The sequence below is a fragment of the Physeter macrocephalus genome, chromosome 11 (genome assembly GCF_002837175.3).
Source record: "Physeter macrocephalus isolate SW-GA chromosome 11, ASM283717v5, whole genome shotgun sequence".
Lineage (NCBI taxonomy): Eukaryota > Metazoa > Chordata > Mammalia > Artiodactyla > Physeteridae > Physeter > Physeter macrocephalus.
In genome coordinates, this window is record NC_041224.1 from 60,212,061 (window position 1) to 60,230,172 (window position 18,112).

The 18,112-nt window shown below is 38.4% G+C and overlaps 1 protein-coding gene across 12 annotated transcripts in view; it reads left to right on the top strand.

The window, feature by feature from the left end:
• MAP2K5 (mitogen-activated protein kinase kinase 5) overlaps window positions 1-18,112 on the top strand; it is a 281,510-nt gene that overhangs the window by 189,684 nt on the left and 73,714 nt on the right. Inside the window, exons 17-18 of one of the 12 annotated variants that reach the window (XM_055088065.1) lie at window positions 11,568-11,597; window positions 12,621-14,426. The exons of 10 other annotated variants lie outside the window; for them this stretch is intronic. In XM_055088065.1, coding sequence (XP_054944040.1) covers window positions 11,568-11,597; window positions 12,621-12,665 — 75 coding nt within the window. In that variant the 3' untranslated portion in view covers window positions 12,666-14,426. Of the gene's footprint in view, window positions 1-11,567; window positions 11,598-12,620; window positions 14,427-18,112 lie in introns of those variants that run through there. One more of the 12 variants, XM_024128723.3, reaches the window with a different exon arrangement.

Here is an 18,112-nt window from a genome sequence, read left to right on the forward strand (position 1 = left end):
CACATGCCGCGGAGCGGCTGGGCCCGTGAGCCATGGCCGCTGAGCCTGCGCGTCCGGAGCCTGTGCTCCGCAACGGGAGAGGCCGCAACAGTGAGAGGCCCGCGTACTGCAAGAAAAAAAAAGAAAAAGAAAAAATAATATTGAGGAAAACAGCATATGTAACAGTTCCAGTCACTCATTCCTCTGCTCACACTCCCCTTTCTGTAATCCTGTCTTTTTTTTTTTTTTTGGTGGTATGCGGGCCTTCCTCTGTTGTGGCCTCTCCCGTCGCGGAGCACAGGCTCCGGACGCGCAGGCTCAGCGGCCATGGCTCACGGGCCCAGCTGCTCTGCGGCATGTGGGATCCTCCCGGACCGGGGCACGAACCCGGTTCCCCTGCATCGGCAGACGGACTCTCAACCACTGCGCCACCAGGGAAGCCTGTAATTCTGTCTTAACTTGATTTTTTTCTATTGTCATTTTTTGTCTAAAATTTTGTATAACTTATTGCAAAAAGGAGCTGTTAAAATGACCTTTGACAGATGATGGATCGACTAGTTCAGCCTTTTGCAAGGTCTGTGAAGGGATCCAGCTGTCTCAGATTACCATGCCTAAATGTGCATTTTCCAAGGTTGTCAGTGATTGTAGTGCATGTGAAACTGGCAGACAAAGTGAAGTGTTTCCCACTGAATGAGGCATTGTTGAGCTTGCTTTGTGCTCAGAGCTATCATGAACAACCATGAGATTGACAAAACAAGATGGAACAGGTGCTAGCAGTCCCAGCTAAGCATTTTATTATTTTGATGGATTTCAGACTCATTTTAAAGTTTTTCCAAGAGCGCATGTCCAAATCGTGTATACACACAAACACACAAAATTTGGACTTTAAAAAAAAGAAAAAAAAATTAAATCAACAAAGTCTTGATATGAAGAATAAAGAAATAAAGAGAAGACAAAGCAGGCATTTGACAACCCATATTCCAGTGTTTGAAGGATTGTCAGCGGAGAGGCAAGCTGCTACTTTATGACCAACGGGCTGAACTTTCTGAAGCTAACCAAAAAACAAAAAAACAAAAAACTAATGGTTTTCTATTCAGTATAAAGAAGAGTTTTTTAATGGATAGATCCCTGCACCCTTCCTACTTAACAGTGCAGTCATCCTTTTAGAGGTAAAAAAAAATGCCCACATCCCTAGGGGCATTTAAGTAGTGACTGAATACTTGTCTCAAGTTTTTTTTTTTTTTTTTTTTTTTTTTTAAGAAATACTTTGTAGAAGAGACAGGTATAAGGTTAGACAAGATGCAGTCATTTATTCATTTAGTCACTTAGCAGATTTTTGTTGAGTGCTCATTATGTGGCAGGCACTGTGCTAGTCACTAGGGACATTGCTAGGAATGAAAGTGACAAAATCCCTGCTTTAATAGAGCCTACATTATAAAGAAGGGTGCTTGACAATAATAACTTTTTAGACAGAAATAAACAGCACCGTATGATAGGAGTAACTGAGTGGTGTCGGGTTACTTTTGAATTGAGATCTAAAAGATAAAAGGGGCCAGTGTTCTAGTGACATCTGTCAACTCTAAAATTCTGAGTGATAATTTGAGGAACCGCTGCTGCTACCTTTGAGATACTGAGCATTAAAAACCACTGCTCATAGAGTTCTATCAATACTCAAATCCAGTGACCTGAAATTGGCCTTAAAAATCCTCTCAAAGATCCTACAGACTATTTTCCATACTTTGGTTCTGAACTGAATAATAATAACTTTAACATTTTTTTAGCATTTAATTAGAAAAATCTTTTGCACTCCTTATCTTGTATTTAGAGACTAGAGTGTTTTTTAACTAGAAGAGAGACATTAGAACTTGTTAAATCAGATCCCTCCTCCTAGTGAGGAAGCTTGGGTCCAGAGAAGGGAAGGACCGTGCCCACAGGTACAGCATAAGCTAGGACTGTGCAGATGAGGACCGGCAGGTGGGACCTCTGATGTGAAGTGGAGTGTGCTTTCTTCTATTCCTTGCTGTTGACATCTTCTTGCTCAGTGTCATTCTAGAAGGGTGACAACACTTTATGTGTACATAACACTTTACAAAGCCATTTGATATTCATTATCTCATTTAAGCTTCTCCCCACTGTGATGGAAATGACCAAAAAATCAGTAATTTAAGGTACCCAAGATTATTCCACCAACTTTGATCTATAAGCATCAAAGTTCCCTTTTTGCAAATAAGGAAACTGAGAGCCAGAGAAATTAAAGGACTTTTCCAGAAGCGTTAGGTGACTAGACCAGGGAGCCGCAGTTAAATGTCTGAGTCTGGATGAAAGTCTGCTTCTTCCACTATGCTGTAGAAAAGAAGTAGATCAGTAGTTTGAAAAAAGGAGAGAGAAATGGTAACTGTAAATGAGCAGGAAATCAGATAAAGGGAAAGAAAGACTGGTTTATTGTGACTCTGCTCATGGTCAACACTGCTTTTCACAGGATTGCTACCTACACTATCCCTATAGTTGGTTCAGCTTTACTGTATTTTGAAATGTACAATTGCCATTGTTTTTCAGAAGCCAAGACCTAGTTTATTTTTTTTTAAGAAACACAAAAATTAACCTAATCTGCAGTATGTCTGCTATAATAAAATGGAAGCAGGTAGATGAGAGTTCCATCTAATCAGTAAACATTTATGTAGTGCTGCCTTGTGTTGGCAGTAGGGATACAGACTTTGCCCTCAGGAGCTCCTTGACTAGAAGGGAGAAAGATAAGTAAAAGTGCAGTGGAAAAGCGCATAGGACTGGGCAGATGAGTGGGAGGGCTGACATCAATGTCAAGGATAGCATTTCAGTTATCTATTACTCTTAATAAATTATCCAACATTAATAGCTTAAAATAACCATTTATTTTTTTCTCAGGATTCTGTGGGTGGTGAGGGTGTAGTCAGATGGTGGTCAAGAAGGGAAATCCACGATGACTTCACCTGCATGCATGGAGTCTTGGTGTGAGGATGGCCACTCCATACCTCTCCCTTCCTTTCTTCCCTCCCCCTTCTCTCAGGAGCAGCAACACACAGAGAGGCCAGAAGTGTGAGCATATTACCTGATTATGACTCTCTTGACTTTGAAATGTCTGGAAATACAAGTGTGGCTTAGACCACTCGATAGACTATACCCCAGCACTGATGTTTTCTCAGGTACCTGTAGCTACATGACTCCAGTGAGCAGTTTAGAAATGGAGGACACCCCACCAAGCTAGGTCTCTAGGGGCTGTTATCAGGATTAAAGCCACCCACTGTTAGAGCACACAGGTCAGCGTTATACAAACATATTGAAAGAGTGTCATTTCTTAATTCTTACTGTGAAGATTAAAATGGTTATTGAATTAAGCACATGAGATGGATTTGGGGGCAGTTAACTCTAATCTTTTCCCTTCTTGTACCCCTTCAGTCTTTAACAAGAAATAAGCCGTTTAAATTATTCATAATGCTGAAGTATGTGAAAGTGATTATTCTAAGCAGTGTAGTATGTGTAAGAGGGCCTTGCCAGTTAAAACAGTCAGCCCCTAATACTGAAAAGTTTGTATGTTTATTAAAGTACTGTAGCTTTAATAGTAGAAGTAACCAAGCCATGCAGCACCAAGTTGACCAAGCTCTAGGAGACATCACCATCAGGGCGTATATCATAATCAACAAATGCTCATCATCATCCTACTGCAAAATACTATTTCTGGTGTCACAGAGAGCATATGAAAGTTTATGACTTAGAGTTTGCCCTTAAACAAGTGAAATTTACCGGCATTAGAGATACAGGAAGATAGTTACCAGGTGGGATGTGATACACTGCCCAGTGAATGGTATGAACAGGGAGGGTATGGAATTTGTCCTCAAAATTGTTTTCTGGGACTAACTCCCAACAGAAGAGGAGGAGTAATTTGAAACACACTCTGAAAGGATAGGTAGCTTGGAGTCAATCTATTCATCCATTACACTATCTCAGATTCCACCTAGGAAAACCACCCTTAGTATTGCATTTTGAGTTGTTCAAAATTTGAAGAACATTTATTTTTCTATTGGAAAAGTAAAATGTCTGCTTTCATCCATCATGACTGAACTTTATCTCTCTTTAATTCAGAGTCTCTCACTGAATTTCCTCTCAAGGCACAGAACACCATCAAAAGAGACCTTTGCAGTTGTTTCTAAGTGACTTTTAGAAATTCAGTTATATACCCAGATATTATTTAATTAGCATTGCTCTGAGTGAAGCTACTGATGGAAATCAACTTGAAACACTTAGAATGTCTTCAAAGCTACAAAAGTGGGTCTATTTAAATGGAGGGTTAGGGGGGTTGCCTTTTTTTTTTTATCAATTAGCTGCCTCATATTTACTATGGCCTAGTTGAAGTTATATATTGCATTTAAACCACAGTGTTCCACTAAAAAATTATTCAGAGTTTTTGATCTAATACAGTATAGACAGACAGATTGATATATATACACACACACATATACAAACACACGCACACACATATATACACATATATGCATACATAAACATATATATGCATAAACACATACAAATTCTTTTTTAAAGAGAAGAAAGAAAATGGTGCAAGTGAAATAGCATTATGAGAGAGGAAGGAGAATTATGTTTTTTAGGACAGCAGGGTTAGAAAGACCAAGCAACATTTAAAGATTCAAAACAATAGCATTTAGCGTGAAATCTACTTTTTATCATCCTTACCCAGCCATCAGAATGAAGAAAGACAGTGTCCAGCTGTAGCAGTAGTTTGGTAGCAGGAGAATTAGAAGTAAAGGTACTAATGCCTGAGGGGTGGGTCATGAATTAATAATTGCTATGTGGCGGATGAGCCCCGTCAGAAGAGCTGAAAATGAGGAAGTTGCCTTGCAGAGAGCTATCAATCACTCAGTGACCATAACTTCCAGTAATTAGTGTATTTTATGGGCCTTTGCTTCAGTGGCTCGAAAGCACATATGCTCCAGTCACAGCTAAACTTTACCAGAGTAATATTCCAGGATGATTTATCCTCCTGCTGCGCTGGGATATAACCCTATATTAGGTGAAGATTGTGAACTAAGCTGCAATAAAGTGTAAGTTTAGGTACAGTTTGCCCAGGTTGAGACCTCAATGTATCATGCTTTTCAGCATTCATGGTTAGACTACAGCAAGCAATCATTTTTAACAGTAAAACAAATAAAGCAATTAAAGGAACAGCATTAGGATATTGTACTTGTGAATTACTGTTGCCCTGGCCCCATTTAAGTGTCCACTGTAATAAACCCATTTCTAATTTAAAAAGAGAAAAAAAACCCCACTGTATTAGAAACATTTATTTGCGATGCTATCTTTTCTCCATTATTATTAGTAATCTGTGGGATAGAATGCAGGACCTTCTGAATGATGGATAAATGTTTGATTGATTTCTTTGTGCTACTGTGCCTGGGATCTTTAAGTTAAAATAAATTTACTTTTTATTAATGGACTCTGGTGAGGATGAATAGTTCTTTTTAAAATATTGGGACCCGTTAAGAAGCACTCCTGGTGGGAAACTCACATTTAGGCTCTTTCAACACAACAAAGAAAATGTTGTGAGCTCTCCAGAGCTCTTGGCACCTTTTGAACAGGCGTTGTGAGTTATTTGCTGTGGTTCATTCACCCTCTGCACTAGAAGTCTCTGGGGCCTTTGCAGACAGGGGCCTTTGCCATTGCCAAAACATCTGTAGAGCCCAGAGTTACCAGTAATTTAACAAGCTTTGCCACCAACCTACAGTATGACCTCAGGCAAATTAATTAAGCTTCTTGTGCCTCCATTGGGCCATAATTCTGTTTGTGTTAAAGAAATCCTTGGAGTTACAGGAAAGCATTATGTGAAAAGAAGTATAAATTGAATAGGGAAAACATATGCATGGTTCCACTGTATTCTTTTTAGGGTGAAATGTTTCTGCACTACTTTTAATGATGGTTGTTCTTGAATTTCCTTAAATAGACACTGGTGATAAGCTGATTTCACCAAGCATGGGTGGGAAGGTGTACACAGTTTGATGCTTTTTTTATATTTAATATTCCGTCTTTAATTTGCAGTGTATTATGTCACACAGTTAAAACAATAATAGTAAAACAAACTAATTGTCTTTAATTAAAGTGAATTAGGTTTTGATTTTAATATATTTGATGTAGTAAAAATTGATAATGTGGAGGGTCCCAAAGGTTATTAGGGCATATTTCTGTTGGGCCTGATGGTGTTAGTAATAACCCTCTTCCTCATAGTTCTAGACATGAACAAATATGTCACTTCATCCGTCTCTGTTACTCGCACTTATGCCCCTCCGCAGGGGTTGCACATTCCACAAGTTATCAGCTAATGGCGTTATACATTAAAAATTGAAGCTTTCCTCACTCCGAGGCCTTTCAAGGCTTTGTTCTTAAGCCCTAGACACTTCGGAGTGCAGCTGCAAACTATAGGCAGAAGATTAAATTAATTTGTAACTCTTTTTTTTTTTGGTACTGCATTACTAAATCCTCCACATTTAATTGAAACCCTACTTCAAGACGCTTTGTGTTTCTGTGTTCTTTGTTGTCAATTTAACCTCCGAAGCACTTTAACACTGGTAAATTGCTGTTATATCCTTTGGATTGTTTTTAAACCATACAGTAAGAGGACAGTGAAATTGATACACAGGAAGAAAAGAAAAATCTTAGGGTAGATTTTGAGGTATTTAGTATTTATTATGGTCCTTCGCTAGCATAGTTTCAGATGATTTAAACTCTCTCTCTAGGACTGTGTAAATTGGTCCTGGGATGAAATCTCACCTAGGGAATTTTATGTAATCCAGTAGTTAAGTCTGATTTTTTAAAGTTTCCCTGTGTCTGAATGTCCCAAAGTGGCTGCTGCATTTCTATAAAATAAAGGTTTAACTGCAGTGCACAATCTAAATGCAAAATCCTTCGATGGAAATTTAATTGTGTAAACTGTGCACAAGGGTAATTAAGAACAAATTTTAGAACATTTCAGACTATAAAGTCCTCCTTCAACTAGATCACTGGCTATATTGAAAATGCTTATTTTCAATTTGCAGTTTTGCTGAGAAACATAGAATATGTCTAAATTAAGAATTTATAAAATCCAGTGCTCTTCAGTATAACTGTAAATTTAAAGCTACTCCCACATTGTTGATATTCTAAGTTGGTCAGTTGATCACCAAAAACATATCCTGAGTTTGTGTCCTGCACTTGCTTTCTGGTTACAATGTATGTTTTCTCTTTATCATTTATGACTTCATGACAATAATTGTTCTTATTATCAACAGAAGCCATTTTTGTTGCTTTGTAAATAAATATCTTCTACCCTTTTTGTTAAAATACAAAGGTTTCTATCATGCCTTTGTTATGTATTTGGCAATTGTTATAATCACACTCACACATATATTGGTTATTTAAATTATAAACTCCAACATATTCAGATACTGCTATTTCATAGATTATGGTTGGACAAATCAAAGATCAGTAAGATAACACTAAGGAGCAGTCCTAGTTTTACAGTGAAAGGTTAGTGGTTTACTGTTATTTAAGTGTATTCCCAACTGGTAAATGTTTTTAGAGCATTCTTTTTCTGCCTTTTGCATAGTAAATCTCCCACAACGAACAGAGTATTTAGCACTTTGCTAAATCTTATGTATTTAGAATTAAGATGCACTTTTTTATTTAACATTAAATAGAATCCTCTCCCTCCCTCATCTCTACCTCCACTTCCCCAAAATAAATAAAGCTTTTCCAAATCTTTTACAGTGTGAGCCGCTCCCCTGCTGGGAATGAAAAGGATGTTAGTCATTTGATGAATTGCTGGCGCTTCTGTGCGCCCACATTTTTCAATATACTTTTTTTTAACTGGACTTAAGCTGCCTAAATTTAAATGCTTCTTTTGTGAAGATGATAAAGAGGGCAAAGACTTCCATTGGCTAAGCCCTAATCTATTTGCTTTGTTGTGATTCTTTTTTTTTCTTCTTTAACCTATTTATATATCTACATCTACATACAAAGGTCATTGGTTGGCTGAACTTAAACCATTTTACTCAGTAAATTTAATTAAGAAAATACAGTGCAACTCATAAGCAAATGAGTTTTTTCCTAGTTTTAAACCAAACCACCCTCTTGAGTGCTGATTGCCTTGCCCAACCCCTGGTGATACAGAAACAGGCAAAATTAAAAAGGACATTAAAGCTTCATTAAATCTGAAACACATTTAGTACAGTGACATATCTGCAGGCCATTTCAGAGAAGATTACATACTCTCTTTTGTAAGTTTCCTAATTTATAATACCTTGACAATAAAAACTGGGGAAATGCAAGTAGATTAATAGACCAGTAAGGGTAAAAGATACAGAATGGCCCCAGGTCCGTCTGTCTCTGAAATATTCACTCATAGCATATGTGCTCCTTCTTCCCCATAAGGGTTCAGTGTTTGACTTTTGACAGCCTCAACCATATCTGCTAAGAGCCCTTTTCCTTTTTTACCTTCTCCTAATTGAACTTGATAAAAAGGTTCTAGGGCTTAGCTATATATTTCCTTCTATTTGGCCACAAGACAAATAGTGTAGAACATAAACATTGCAGCTGCATTAAACCTGAAAGGGCAGAGACATACATGGAAGGCAGCTCCCTCTCCCAGGGCCTTAAAATGACTGCTTGTGGTGCCAGCCTCATAGTACCGCTGCCAGTTTTCACTGGTGCAGAATTGGAATCCTTGGCTTGCCACTGAAGCAGCCCAGTGGTGACACTGTGGGAGAGGAAATGATTGTTGTGCGTCTCTGGTCAAGAACAGGGTACCATTCTCTGCCCTCAGATTGAAAAGAGGTCAGACCTGCAAGATGCCTTAGAAACAGTCCTCGCAGGAATGTAGTTGACAAGTAAGACTGAGCTTCCACAGGATATCAGGAAAGTGCACATAAGTAAAGCCAGTTCCAAGAATGTTGAGGTCACTAGTTCAAGCATTGCCACCTGTTCCCAAGCAGGCTGGTACAGAGAGGCTCCCTGCTGAATTTTCTCTCTGTTCTCTTGATGGAGGTCTCTTACAGAGTAAATGAATATCATCAGCCAGCCTAATTACCTTTTACCAGTTGTGAGAGGGGGCCGAGTAGATGAGCGTACATTCCCAAGTCTGCTGTAGCCTTGCCTCTCCATAGAACAGTGATGACTTGAGAGTTTGAGGCTTTGTGTTGAAGTGGAAAAAGTTCACATTTTTCACCTCATCCGACTCTTTTTTTTTTTTTAAGTCTTCCTTTTATCATTGCTTAGTTCTTTAAATTACAAGAACCAATGGCCAGTGTTGGTACTGGCCAGCTAGTTTAGACCTTAACTGTATATATGGTGGGCAAGTTTCTTCTGTTGGTAAGCTACGTGGACAGAATTCTTCCATAGGCCCTAATGACATGTTCAACATGTACCAGAGTGAATGGTGCAGCACCTGTAGAAGGACTTCAGATAGGATGTTCTAAACGTTTTCTAGTAGTTATTAAGCTGTCAGCTTTTTCAGACGAGAGACCCTCCTCTTGCTACTTTTTCCAAATGAAAGAATGTGCAAAACTCATAATCTGCAGATGGGTGTGATGATAGGTGACAGCTTTTGGTGAGCTGTCACTGCCTGTCAGTTCAGTACAGAATGGTGCAAATGCCTAGCCCACCCATTACTGCCACAAAAGACCATAGTGGCTCCTTCTGAATCAATGTGCACATTCTCATTGGCCAGAAACACACTGTATTTACAGAATGTAAGTCAAATCAATAGCCTGTATTGGGTGAGGGTGGAGTGGAGGCAGTGGAGAGCTGAGTCCCTCCCCTTGCTAATTAATAGCAGCATATAGACAACAGACATAATCACACAAAACTGTGAAAGGGAGTTAGATTAACATCCACACTCTCTTTCCTTCACTCTGTAGTTGAACAGATTAATGACGTCCACCAAATGAAACAATGATAGTATAACTTTATGTCTTGAAAATCTGAGAACTCTGAGTATACCAGAAATGAGTACAAGGTAACAAATCTTACCAAGTATTCATATATATATATATGTACATACACACACACACACACAGACACACACACACATCCAAATGAGTGTTGGCCCTTTCCAAGTAGTCACCTTACTTGGTCATATGGTTTATTCCTATTACACTGCTGTTGCTCAAACTGGTTTTAGAACTTTAAAAATTAACCTCAGCATCTTCATGTCTATCCTTATTAAGGAACAAAATATTTATTCTTTGAAGTTGGCTTTGGGTTTTGGTAATACCCATAGGCCGTTCAGACCTTAGTCAACAAATAATTTACATGATCAAAAAGCAGAGGGGTATAATTTTAAGCTCAAGATAAGATGCAGTTCTAATAAATGAAGTAGTTGTTCTTCTGTGACTTGAAATGATTCTAAACACAGTTCCAAAAGAAGAGTTCAAAAATGTTTGAGCAGTGTCAGTGTCTTTGAGATAAGTGCACAACTTCTCAAGATCTAGAAAAGCAATGAAATATGCTGGAAAGAACCCTGGATTAAGTTGCAAGTCTTGGGGTCAGTCCCCAGGCTTCTACTGATTAACTGTGTGGAAACATCTTCAATGGGACTCTGGGGTTCTCATCTGTAAAATGGATTGAAGTTTCCTTGGATCCATTCTAGCTTCAAAGTTCCCTGATGTAGTGATTCTACTTTGAAAATATTTACAAATACCTATAAAGGATTTCAGACCTGATGATGGGCCACATTATGAAGTTGCAAAATTTAGCCACAGTTTTCTTTAAATAAATTATGGTATGTTTGGTAAATTTGATCTTACCACTTCATATCAATCCTATTCCTGGTTGAATCATTTTGTTTTTACAGGTGAGAATTCAAAGACCAAAATTAAGTGAGTGGCCTAGAAACACATAGCGGTTTACAAATTAAATAAAATTGGAAGCTGTAAGGCTTCACTTACCCAATTTCAGACCTATAGTTCCAACTTCACAGTCTTTTTTTTTTTTTTCCAACTTCACAGTCTTGAACTGCCACTTTCCCACTAGTAGTAGCTCTTTGCTTCTAAATATGAATGGATGAAAAAAACTAACAAATAAATGAAAATAATGACAAAATTTTCTATTTCACATGGCCCACTCCCCATTTCCTACAACTCTTCCTTTAATACTTATAACTGAAAATTCTACAGAGCTGTGGGCTAGGAACAATTAAGTGTTTCCATTTTTACAAGAGGAAAAGCCGACAGTATCCTATGGTTTTACATCTCTGTCTAGAAGAAACTGTCGTACACTTGTAAATGTGAATAATGCCCATACAGCTGACAATATTCCTAAGAGAAACTACATAAGGGTAGTGTTTAGTTGTTAAAAATAGAATATTTTATCAGGGATACAACATTGTCCAATGTGAATGTTCATTCTATATATAGCTTTCAATGTAATTACAGCAATAATTTAGTTTGTACATTTAAGGTTGTGAGCTTTTTGTATTTGCTGGATGTAATTCTGAAATTTAGTACTTGTCTGTCTTAAGATCTGCCCTGCATGCAAATCTATAACTAGACAAATATTATTTCCTTTCTCAGCTTGCTCTTGGGAGGTTTCCATATCCTCAGGTAAGATTGTTCATTACTGCCGTTTTCCACTGTGACATTCATTCCTATGTATGAAGTGCAGGGAGCAATTGTGAACATTTGAGCCACATACAAATAAATCTGTCCTGTTAAATTGAAAAGTGATATCTTAAAGGAGTCATTTAGGAGTCTCTATTGATTTTTGATTTTTTTATACTCCAGATTTTTTTCCTCTTTGTTAAAGGTTGAAAGCCATCATTGTGCTCTTCCTTTGTGTGACACTGGTACTGTTTTTCCTCATCCCAACCCAGTACCATGTGCTCTTACTGAGGTTGGAAGAGGGGCACAGCCTTTTCTTGATACACTATTTGCGTTTTTGGATTCAATTAGTTATTTGAATTAAAGGATTGAGGTGAAGGGTGAAAATATCTAACGTAGGTAATTATTTTTGCTAAGCAAATAGATGGGCCCCCAATTTTATGTGGCTGTGATTTCGAACATTTTCTTTTTAAAAAATTTGCCCTTCCTAGTTACATTTCTAGGGAAATAAAATGTCCATTATGTTACCATTGCTGATAATAATCTCTATAGTAATTTCTTTAAGATTTTTATTATAGAAGGGTGCTAGCACTTAAAATATAAAGCTATTTTGTGTTTTGAAAATGATTCCCCAGTGTGTGTGGGGAAATAAGTGAAATGTCTAGAGGGATGAAAAATGAATGGTTTGACTGTTGGTTGATGCTCCCTGTTTTTCTGGCATCTTGGTCTGTACAGGCCAAAGTGCCTGGAGGCATGTCTGATTTAAAGGTGGTGTTGGTCTCTGCTCTTTAAGCATCTATTAACTTGCTATTATTATGCAAATAAGTGTTGTATTACACATACTAATTTATGCATGGTTAGATTATGCAGATGCATCACAAACATGGTTATTGAATAATAGGATGGGGCTCATTCTCTCTACCATCTTTATAAGCAGTTTTAAGCAAATTGTCCTGGTACCCATGTGGACATTTAAAGCCCCTTCACAGGCTGAAATGTCTCTTTTGTATCCTTTTTCTTTTACAGTTAAAGCCATCAGATAAGTGGAGGAGAAATCATCCAAGTTGTTAGGTTCAAGAGTGCCAGTCTCACTTTTCAAATTTGTAGGATTCTTTGTTTAAACATAATCTTTTCCTTAAAGAGAAGATCCGAAATGTAATCACTTGGCATGCATGCTCGCATTTACTGAGATTTTACTGTGTACAGCCTTGCTGCTTAGCTCTAGGTAGCCCATCAAATTAAAATCACATTTTCCGGATTTATAGCTCATTAGAATATTTATCTTGGTAAGCCTCTTATTCTGTCAGTAATTTTTAAACAATTCACTGTTTGGCCAATGTATGCAATACCCTCAAATTTTGTAAATGAAGAGAAGAGGCACTATATAACTTCTCTCTCAAACAAGTCTTAATAGAAAACTTGTATAAGCCATTTAAGAAAAAAAAAAAAAATACCAAAGATTGGGAATGTAGCTGTATTCTTGAGATTCCTAATGCCTAGAGTATTTAATCAGTGAGATTTGATAAGTGATAAGTCTAAGAAATGATTGCATTTGACAAATGAAGCTTTTGAAGGCTCTGGTCAAATTTAGAAAGAGGCTGTCTACCTTTGCAGTATTGTTTTCTGGAATGTTTAAGTATATGTTTACTTGATCAGTCGAGTGGAAGTTGGAAAATTCGAATGCGCTGAACTCCCTAGGTAGCAATCACTGTTATGCCAGAGTGAGGGGAAAACTGTATTCCTTGAATCGTGATAGAATATTGTCACCAAATTGGGACTTTCATTTCAAATAATAGAAGCAGCTTTGATGCCATCAGGCCTATTTCCCAGGTCTTCCAACAGAAGTTTGTGCACTTCATTGCTGGAATCAGTAATGACTTTTGATGGAGTTGGCATTTATTTTACAGGCTTTGTACTATAGACTGAAGATTGGGAAAGGTTACTTCATAGATTCCTTTTCTACCCTTTTGCCTTCAAATAAAGCACATGAAGAAAAATGTTTATTTTTATAGTATCGCAGGGACTGGATTATGAAATAATACCTTCTCTTTGGTCCATATTGTCTCATTTGAACCCCTAACCACTCTGTGTGAAAGCCTCCCCGCATAAATTGGACAAACAGGATGGCTGATTTGCTCATTGTTGTACTGTAGCTGGTTTGGGGCCATTGAATAGGCCCCATGGAATAGGCAGGAGTGAATCACACACTCTCAGGAGTGGAAAGTGATCTCAGACAACATCGAATCAAACCTCTCCACAATATCTCTGAAAAGCAAAGTTGAACGCCTCCAGTGATAGGTAACTCACTAGTGTTTACAAAGCAGCCATAGAGTCAAAGCTTTATTTACCGGGCTGAGGACTGCCTCATCTTAATTATTACCCACTGGTCTGGCCCTTGAACACACGAAAGATTTTCATATATCCTTAAGATCTCACAGTTTTGCATCCCTTCTGTACCCAGGGCTGGGTACTCAAAGTCAAATCAGGGAACCAGATCTCAGCTGCCTTCACTAGCGGCAAGCTGAGGAGACTGGCCTGTTTGAAAGAACTCTAGACCAGGAGCCAGAAGATTAGGATTAGAACCCAGGTCTAACAAGCTCCGGTCACTGCAGGCCTTAATTCTTGCTTTGGCCTGTTTCGTCATCTCTAAATGAGCATCCTGATACCTACCTTTCCTATGTGATTAGAAGTATGCAGATCAAATAAGATTATGGATATGAATTTCTAATCCTCAACCAAAGGTTGCAAGAGGATGTGCTCGCAACCTGCCAGCTGCAGCTGGAGCAGAGTGTAAAATGAGCAGAAGGGAAAGAGGGGAGGTGAGGCCAGCGTCCAGACTCGTCCTTCCCCCAGCCCAGCATCAGTGCTGCTGACAGCGTCGTTAGCAGCGTCTCTTCCTGCCGGTGACACAGTGTGTATCTGGTGGGGATGCAGATGAGGGAGGGAGGGGTGTTGGGAAGAGAGCAGAGAGAGTCAGTAGCCTGGGACCAACATAAAGGTTAAAGGACTGGATTTTTGTTGAGATAATCATTCTCCATGAACTTCATTGTTTGGGGGGTTGGGTTTTTATCCGTTATTTGAAAACACTGTCTATTTTAGTTTCCTTTAGGCCTTAAAGTTGCCTAGCCTCACTGGCATGCAGTTTAGGGCTCTATGGAAAGAAAGGTTAGGAGTCATTATAAATACACGGTCTTATCACTACAGCTTATAATAGGAGGAACGACGATGTCAGACACCTAGCACCTTTCCGACATCCAGCTCCAAAGCACTTGCTGTTATCTGACTCGGGCTGTGTATCCCACCTGCAGGGACTGTTATTTCCAGCCTCCAGGTGAGCAGACTGAGTCTCAGAGAGATGAGGCGCCTTGCCTTGGGGATGAATGGGTACAGTTAGATCTAGGACTTGCAGGCGACTAAACCAAATGACTGGCTCTGTGAACACTGATTTTGGTTTGCTGTTCGAACCACTGCCCTCCTTCCTGCTCAGCCCCACCAAGCCCTTCTCCTGGCTCTCCTACTCTGCCCTCGGGAGGCCTCCTGTGTAGATGAGAAGGGTTGTGCCATGGAAGATGATGACAAGACCATTCCCTAGAGCCCTTTTGCTTTTCTTACCATGTGTTTAGCAGAGTGATGGATCTGGAGGGACCCAGAGCTCTCACTGACCCCAGTGCCATTAAACTCTGGGTGCCTGGGAAGGATATTCCACAATAGCATAATGAAAAATTGTGTTTTTAAACATCTGGTAAACAGATAGTATCTCAATTTCTTGAACAATTTAGCTTTAATAGTCATCGGGAAAAATGTGCACGTCTGGACAAGGACTAGAGCTGTGTATAGTTAATCATGTAGATCCAAATCCAGTTGACTTAAAAAACATGACGGTGGACAATGGTTTGTTTAATGACACCATAATTTAGGAGAAATGAAAAAGATTGCCTGCTAAAAACTGTCATCCTTCATTCAAACTTTACAACAGTACCCTGCATTAGGATGATAGTAAATCCATTACGGAGACTTCTCAGGGGATGTGCCAGCTCTGGCATTTGGAAACTGGTAAGCAAGATGCCACAGGAAAGTGAAGATAATATAGATACAAATGTATTTAAGGTACTTTTGCATGTGTAAAAATGTTCTTCTTCTTTTGGCTACATTTCCTGATCTTGGTTAATAAGTTACATCAAAATGACCTGAAGTTAAAAAAAGGAAAAAAATCTGAGCAAATAGTGCCCCTGGTATTGTAAAGCTTTGAATGTTTTCACACCCCATTAATTTATTACTTCTCTTTCTTCATCTTTAAATTTCATTTTTTTTTTTCAAAAATTCCGACTCCCTGCTGCTGCAGTGATTTTCATCTTGTTGTTAATTTTCCCTGCTCCATATGGAGCTCCAGACATTTCACCTGGAGGCTGTACTAGATTTTGCTGTAGTGATTGTACTTCCGGAGGCCAAAACTGTCATTTAGGGTTCCTGGTGCATCTGTCTGCGCCAGGCTTTTCACTGGCATGGGAGAGTGTGAATAACAAATTGGATGCACCTGAGATTCAGATGATTAGTGTGTTTTGTGAATCTCCACGACTTGTAAGCAGATAGCTCTGGGGTGCGGGGGAGGGCTAAACAGCAACTGGGTGAATCTGTACTCACACCTTACATTTGGGGCTTTGCAAGGGAAGTGCAAACATCCTAGGCAGTCTGAGTGCAGAGAGAGTAACAAATATTTCATCCTGCCTTGTCATTGATTAGAAAAGAGCCTTTAATTTCATTTCACCCCATGTTGTGATTAATTTGCATTCTTTGTCAGAAGTTAATGGAGTTTTTTATGGTTCACTCTGAAATCCTTGAAGACATCAGACTTGATCTGATGTTTATACAACCGCCAGCGGAATTTTTTCATTTGATTGATGGCAAGCTTGATGTTATTCCAAACGGCTTTTTAAGCTGTTTTTAAGAATTATTTGAATAAAATGCAAGCAAGATATTGTTGTAATGATCAAGATTATCTGTTAAAAATCTGTTTCAAATAAAGAAGGTGATAAGTAGTAAAAAGGATCAAAAATATGAGATATAGTGAATAGTGATGTTATTTGTTAAAATACATAACAATGGCATCCAAATAAATTATTGCAATATATAGAGATCATTTTTATTGAAAAAACATACCATCATCTGGCCAAATAGAATAATTAAGGCCAAGGCAAAAGGAAAGTCTGCATCTTTGGGGTTAAAAATCTTTACTACCAATTGGCATTTCTCATTTATTCTGCCACCTTTTGCCACCAATGTATGAAATAGAGATCTGCTGTTCTTAACTCGAGGAGACAGGGTCTGTCAGGCCTGTTAGCTGAACAAAATGATGACATATCACTTGTCTCAATAAAGACGCATTCTTAAATCCCAATACAAGTTAAACATAAGTGGATAATAGAGGATTTTAAGTGAAAGACATGTATTCTTAATAGTATAATGACTGGCCTTTTTCACAAGACAGTACAGAAATGAAAATATCCTGTTGTTAAAAAGCAAAGTATCCCACTTGTTCATGGGTAAGAGAAACATGTGTTCACCCCCCGTACACTGTATATCAAAGTATGAAGGAAGCTGTAGGCGGCATTTGCTCAGAACCCCCTGCTACTAACCAAGGAAATATGTTTTGCAAATGCTTTTTGATTACTGATACCATTTGTTTGATTTGGGGGCTTTGCCTTGCTTCAGCAGATCCTTGCTTTGCTGTGATTGCTGCTAGTGAGACTTACTCATAGGTCAAAAAGCTACTTATCTGAGCACTTTCATTTAAAACAGATGAATTTATTTGCTGTATCTGAAAGTTTGCTAAATAATTGGGTGGTTTTAATTTAAGTTACTGCTTTCTGATCCTTGTAGTAACATGATCTAAGGTCCTTTTTATTATATGCAATCCATATTATTGACCACAATTGCCCTGTTTTCATTTAAATGTAAGCAGCTTGTCAAGTAGAAAATATTTTGTTTAACTTGGCCTGGAAACCTGCTATTTTAATGTGTGTGAGGTTTTTTTTTTTCAATTGACAGACTGTCTTTTAAACATACGTTTATTTTGTAGTAATAAATTGTGCTCTGGAGAGACTATTTGTCTTGTAATAAAGTAGAAAGCGTATGTTCTTAAAACTATTCAAAAATATTAAACATTTTTCAAAAGTTAATGTCAAAATACTAGAGTTTTTACACCTAATTTTATTCATGTTTTAAAATCCTTTGAGTATATTATTATTAATCCTAATTTTGACAATTTAATATGGTTTTATATTCAGTGTTAAATTCACACTATAGATATCACTGTCTTATTTATGTATTAATGTACTAATTATGCCTAGACCAACCTAGTATTGCAAAATTAAACCTAAAAAGTTTGCCTTCTTTGGGGCTTCCCTGGTGGCGCAGTGGTTGCGCGTCCGCCTGCCGATGCAGGGGAACCGGGTTCGCGCCCCGGTCTGGGAGGATCCCACGTGCCGCGGAGCGGCTGGGCCCGTGAGCCATGGCCGCTG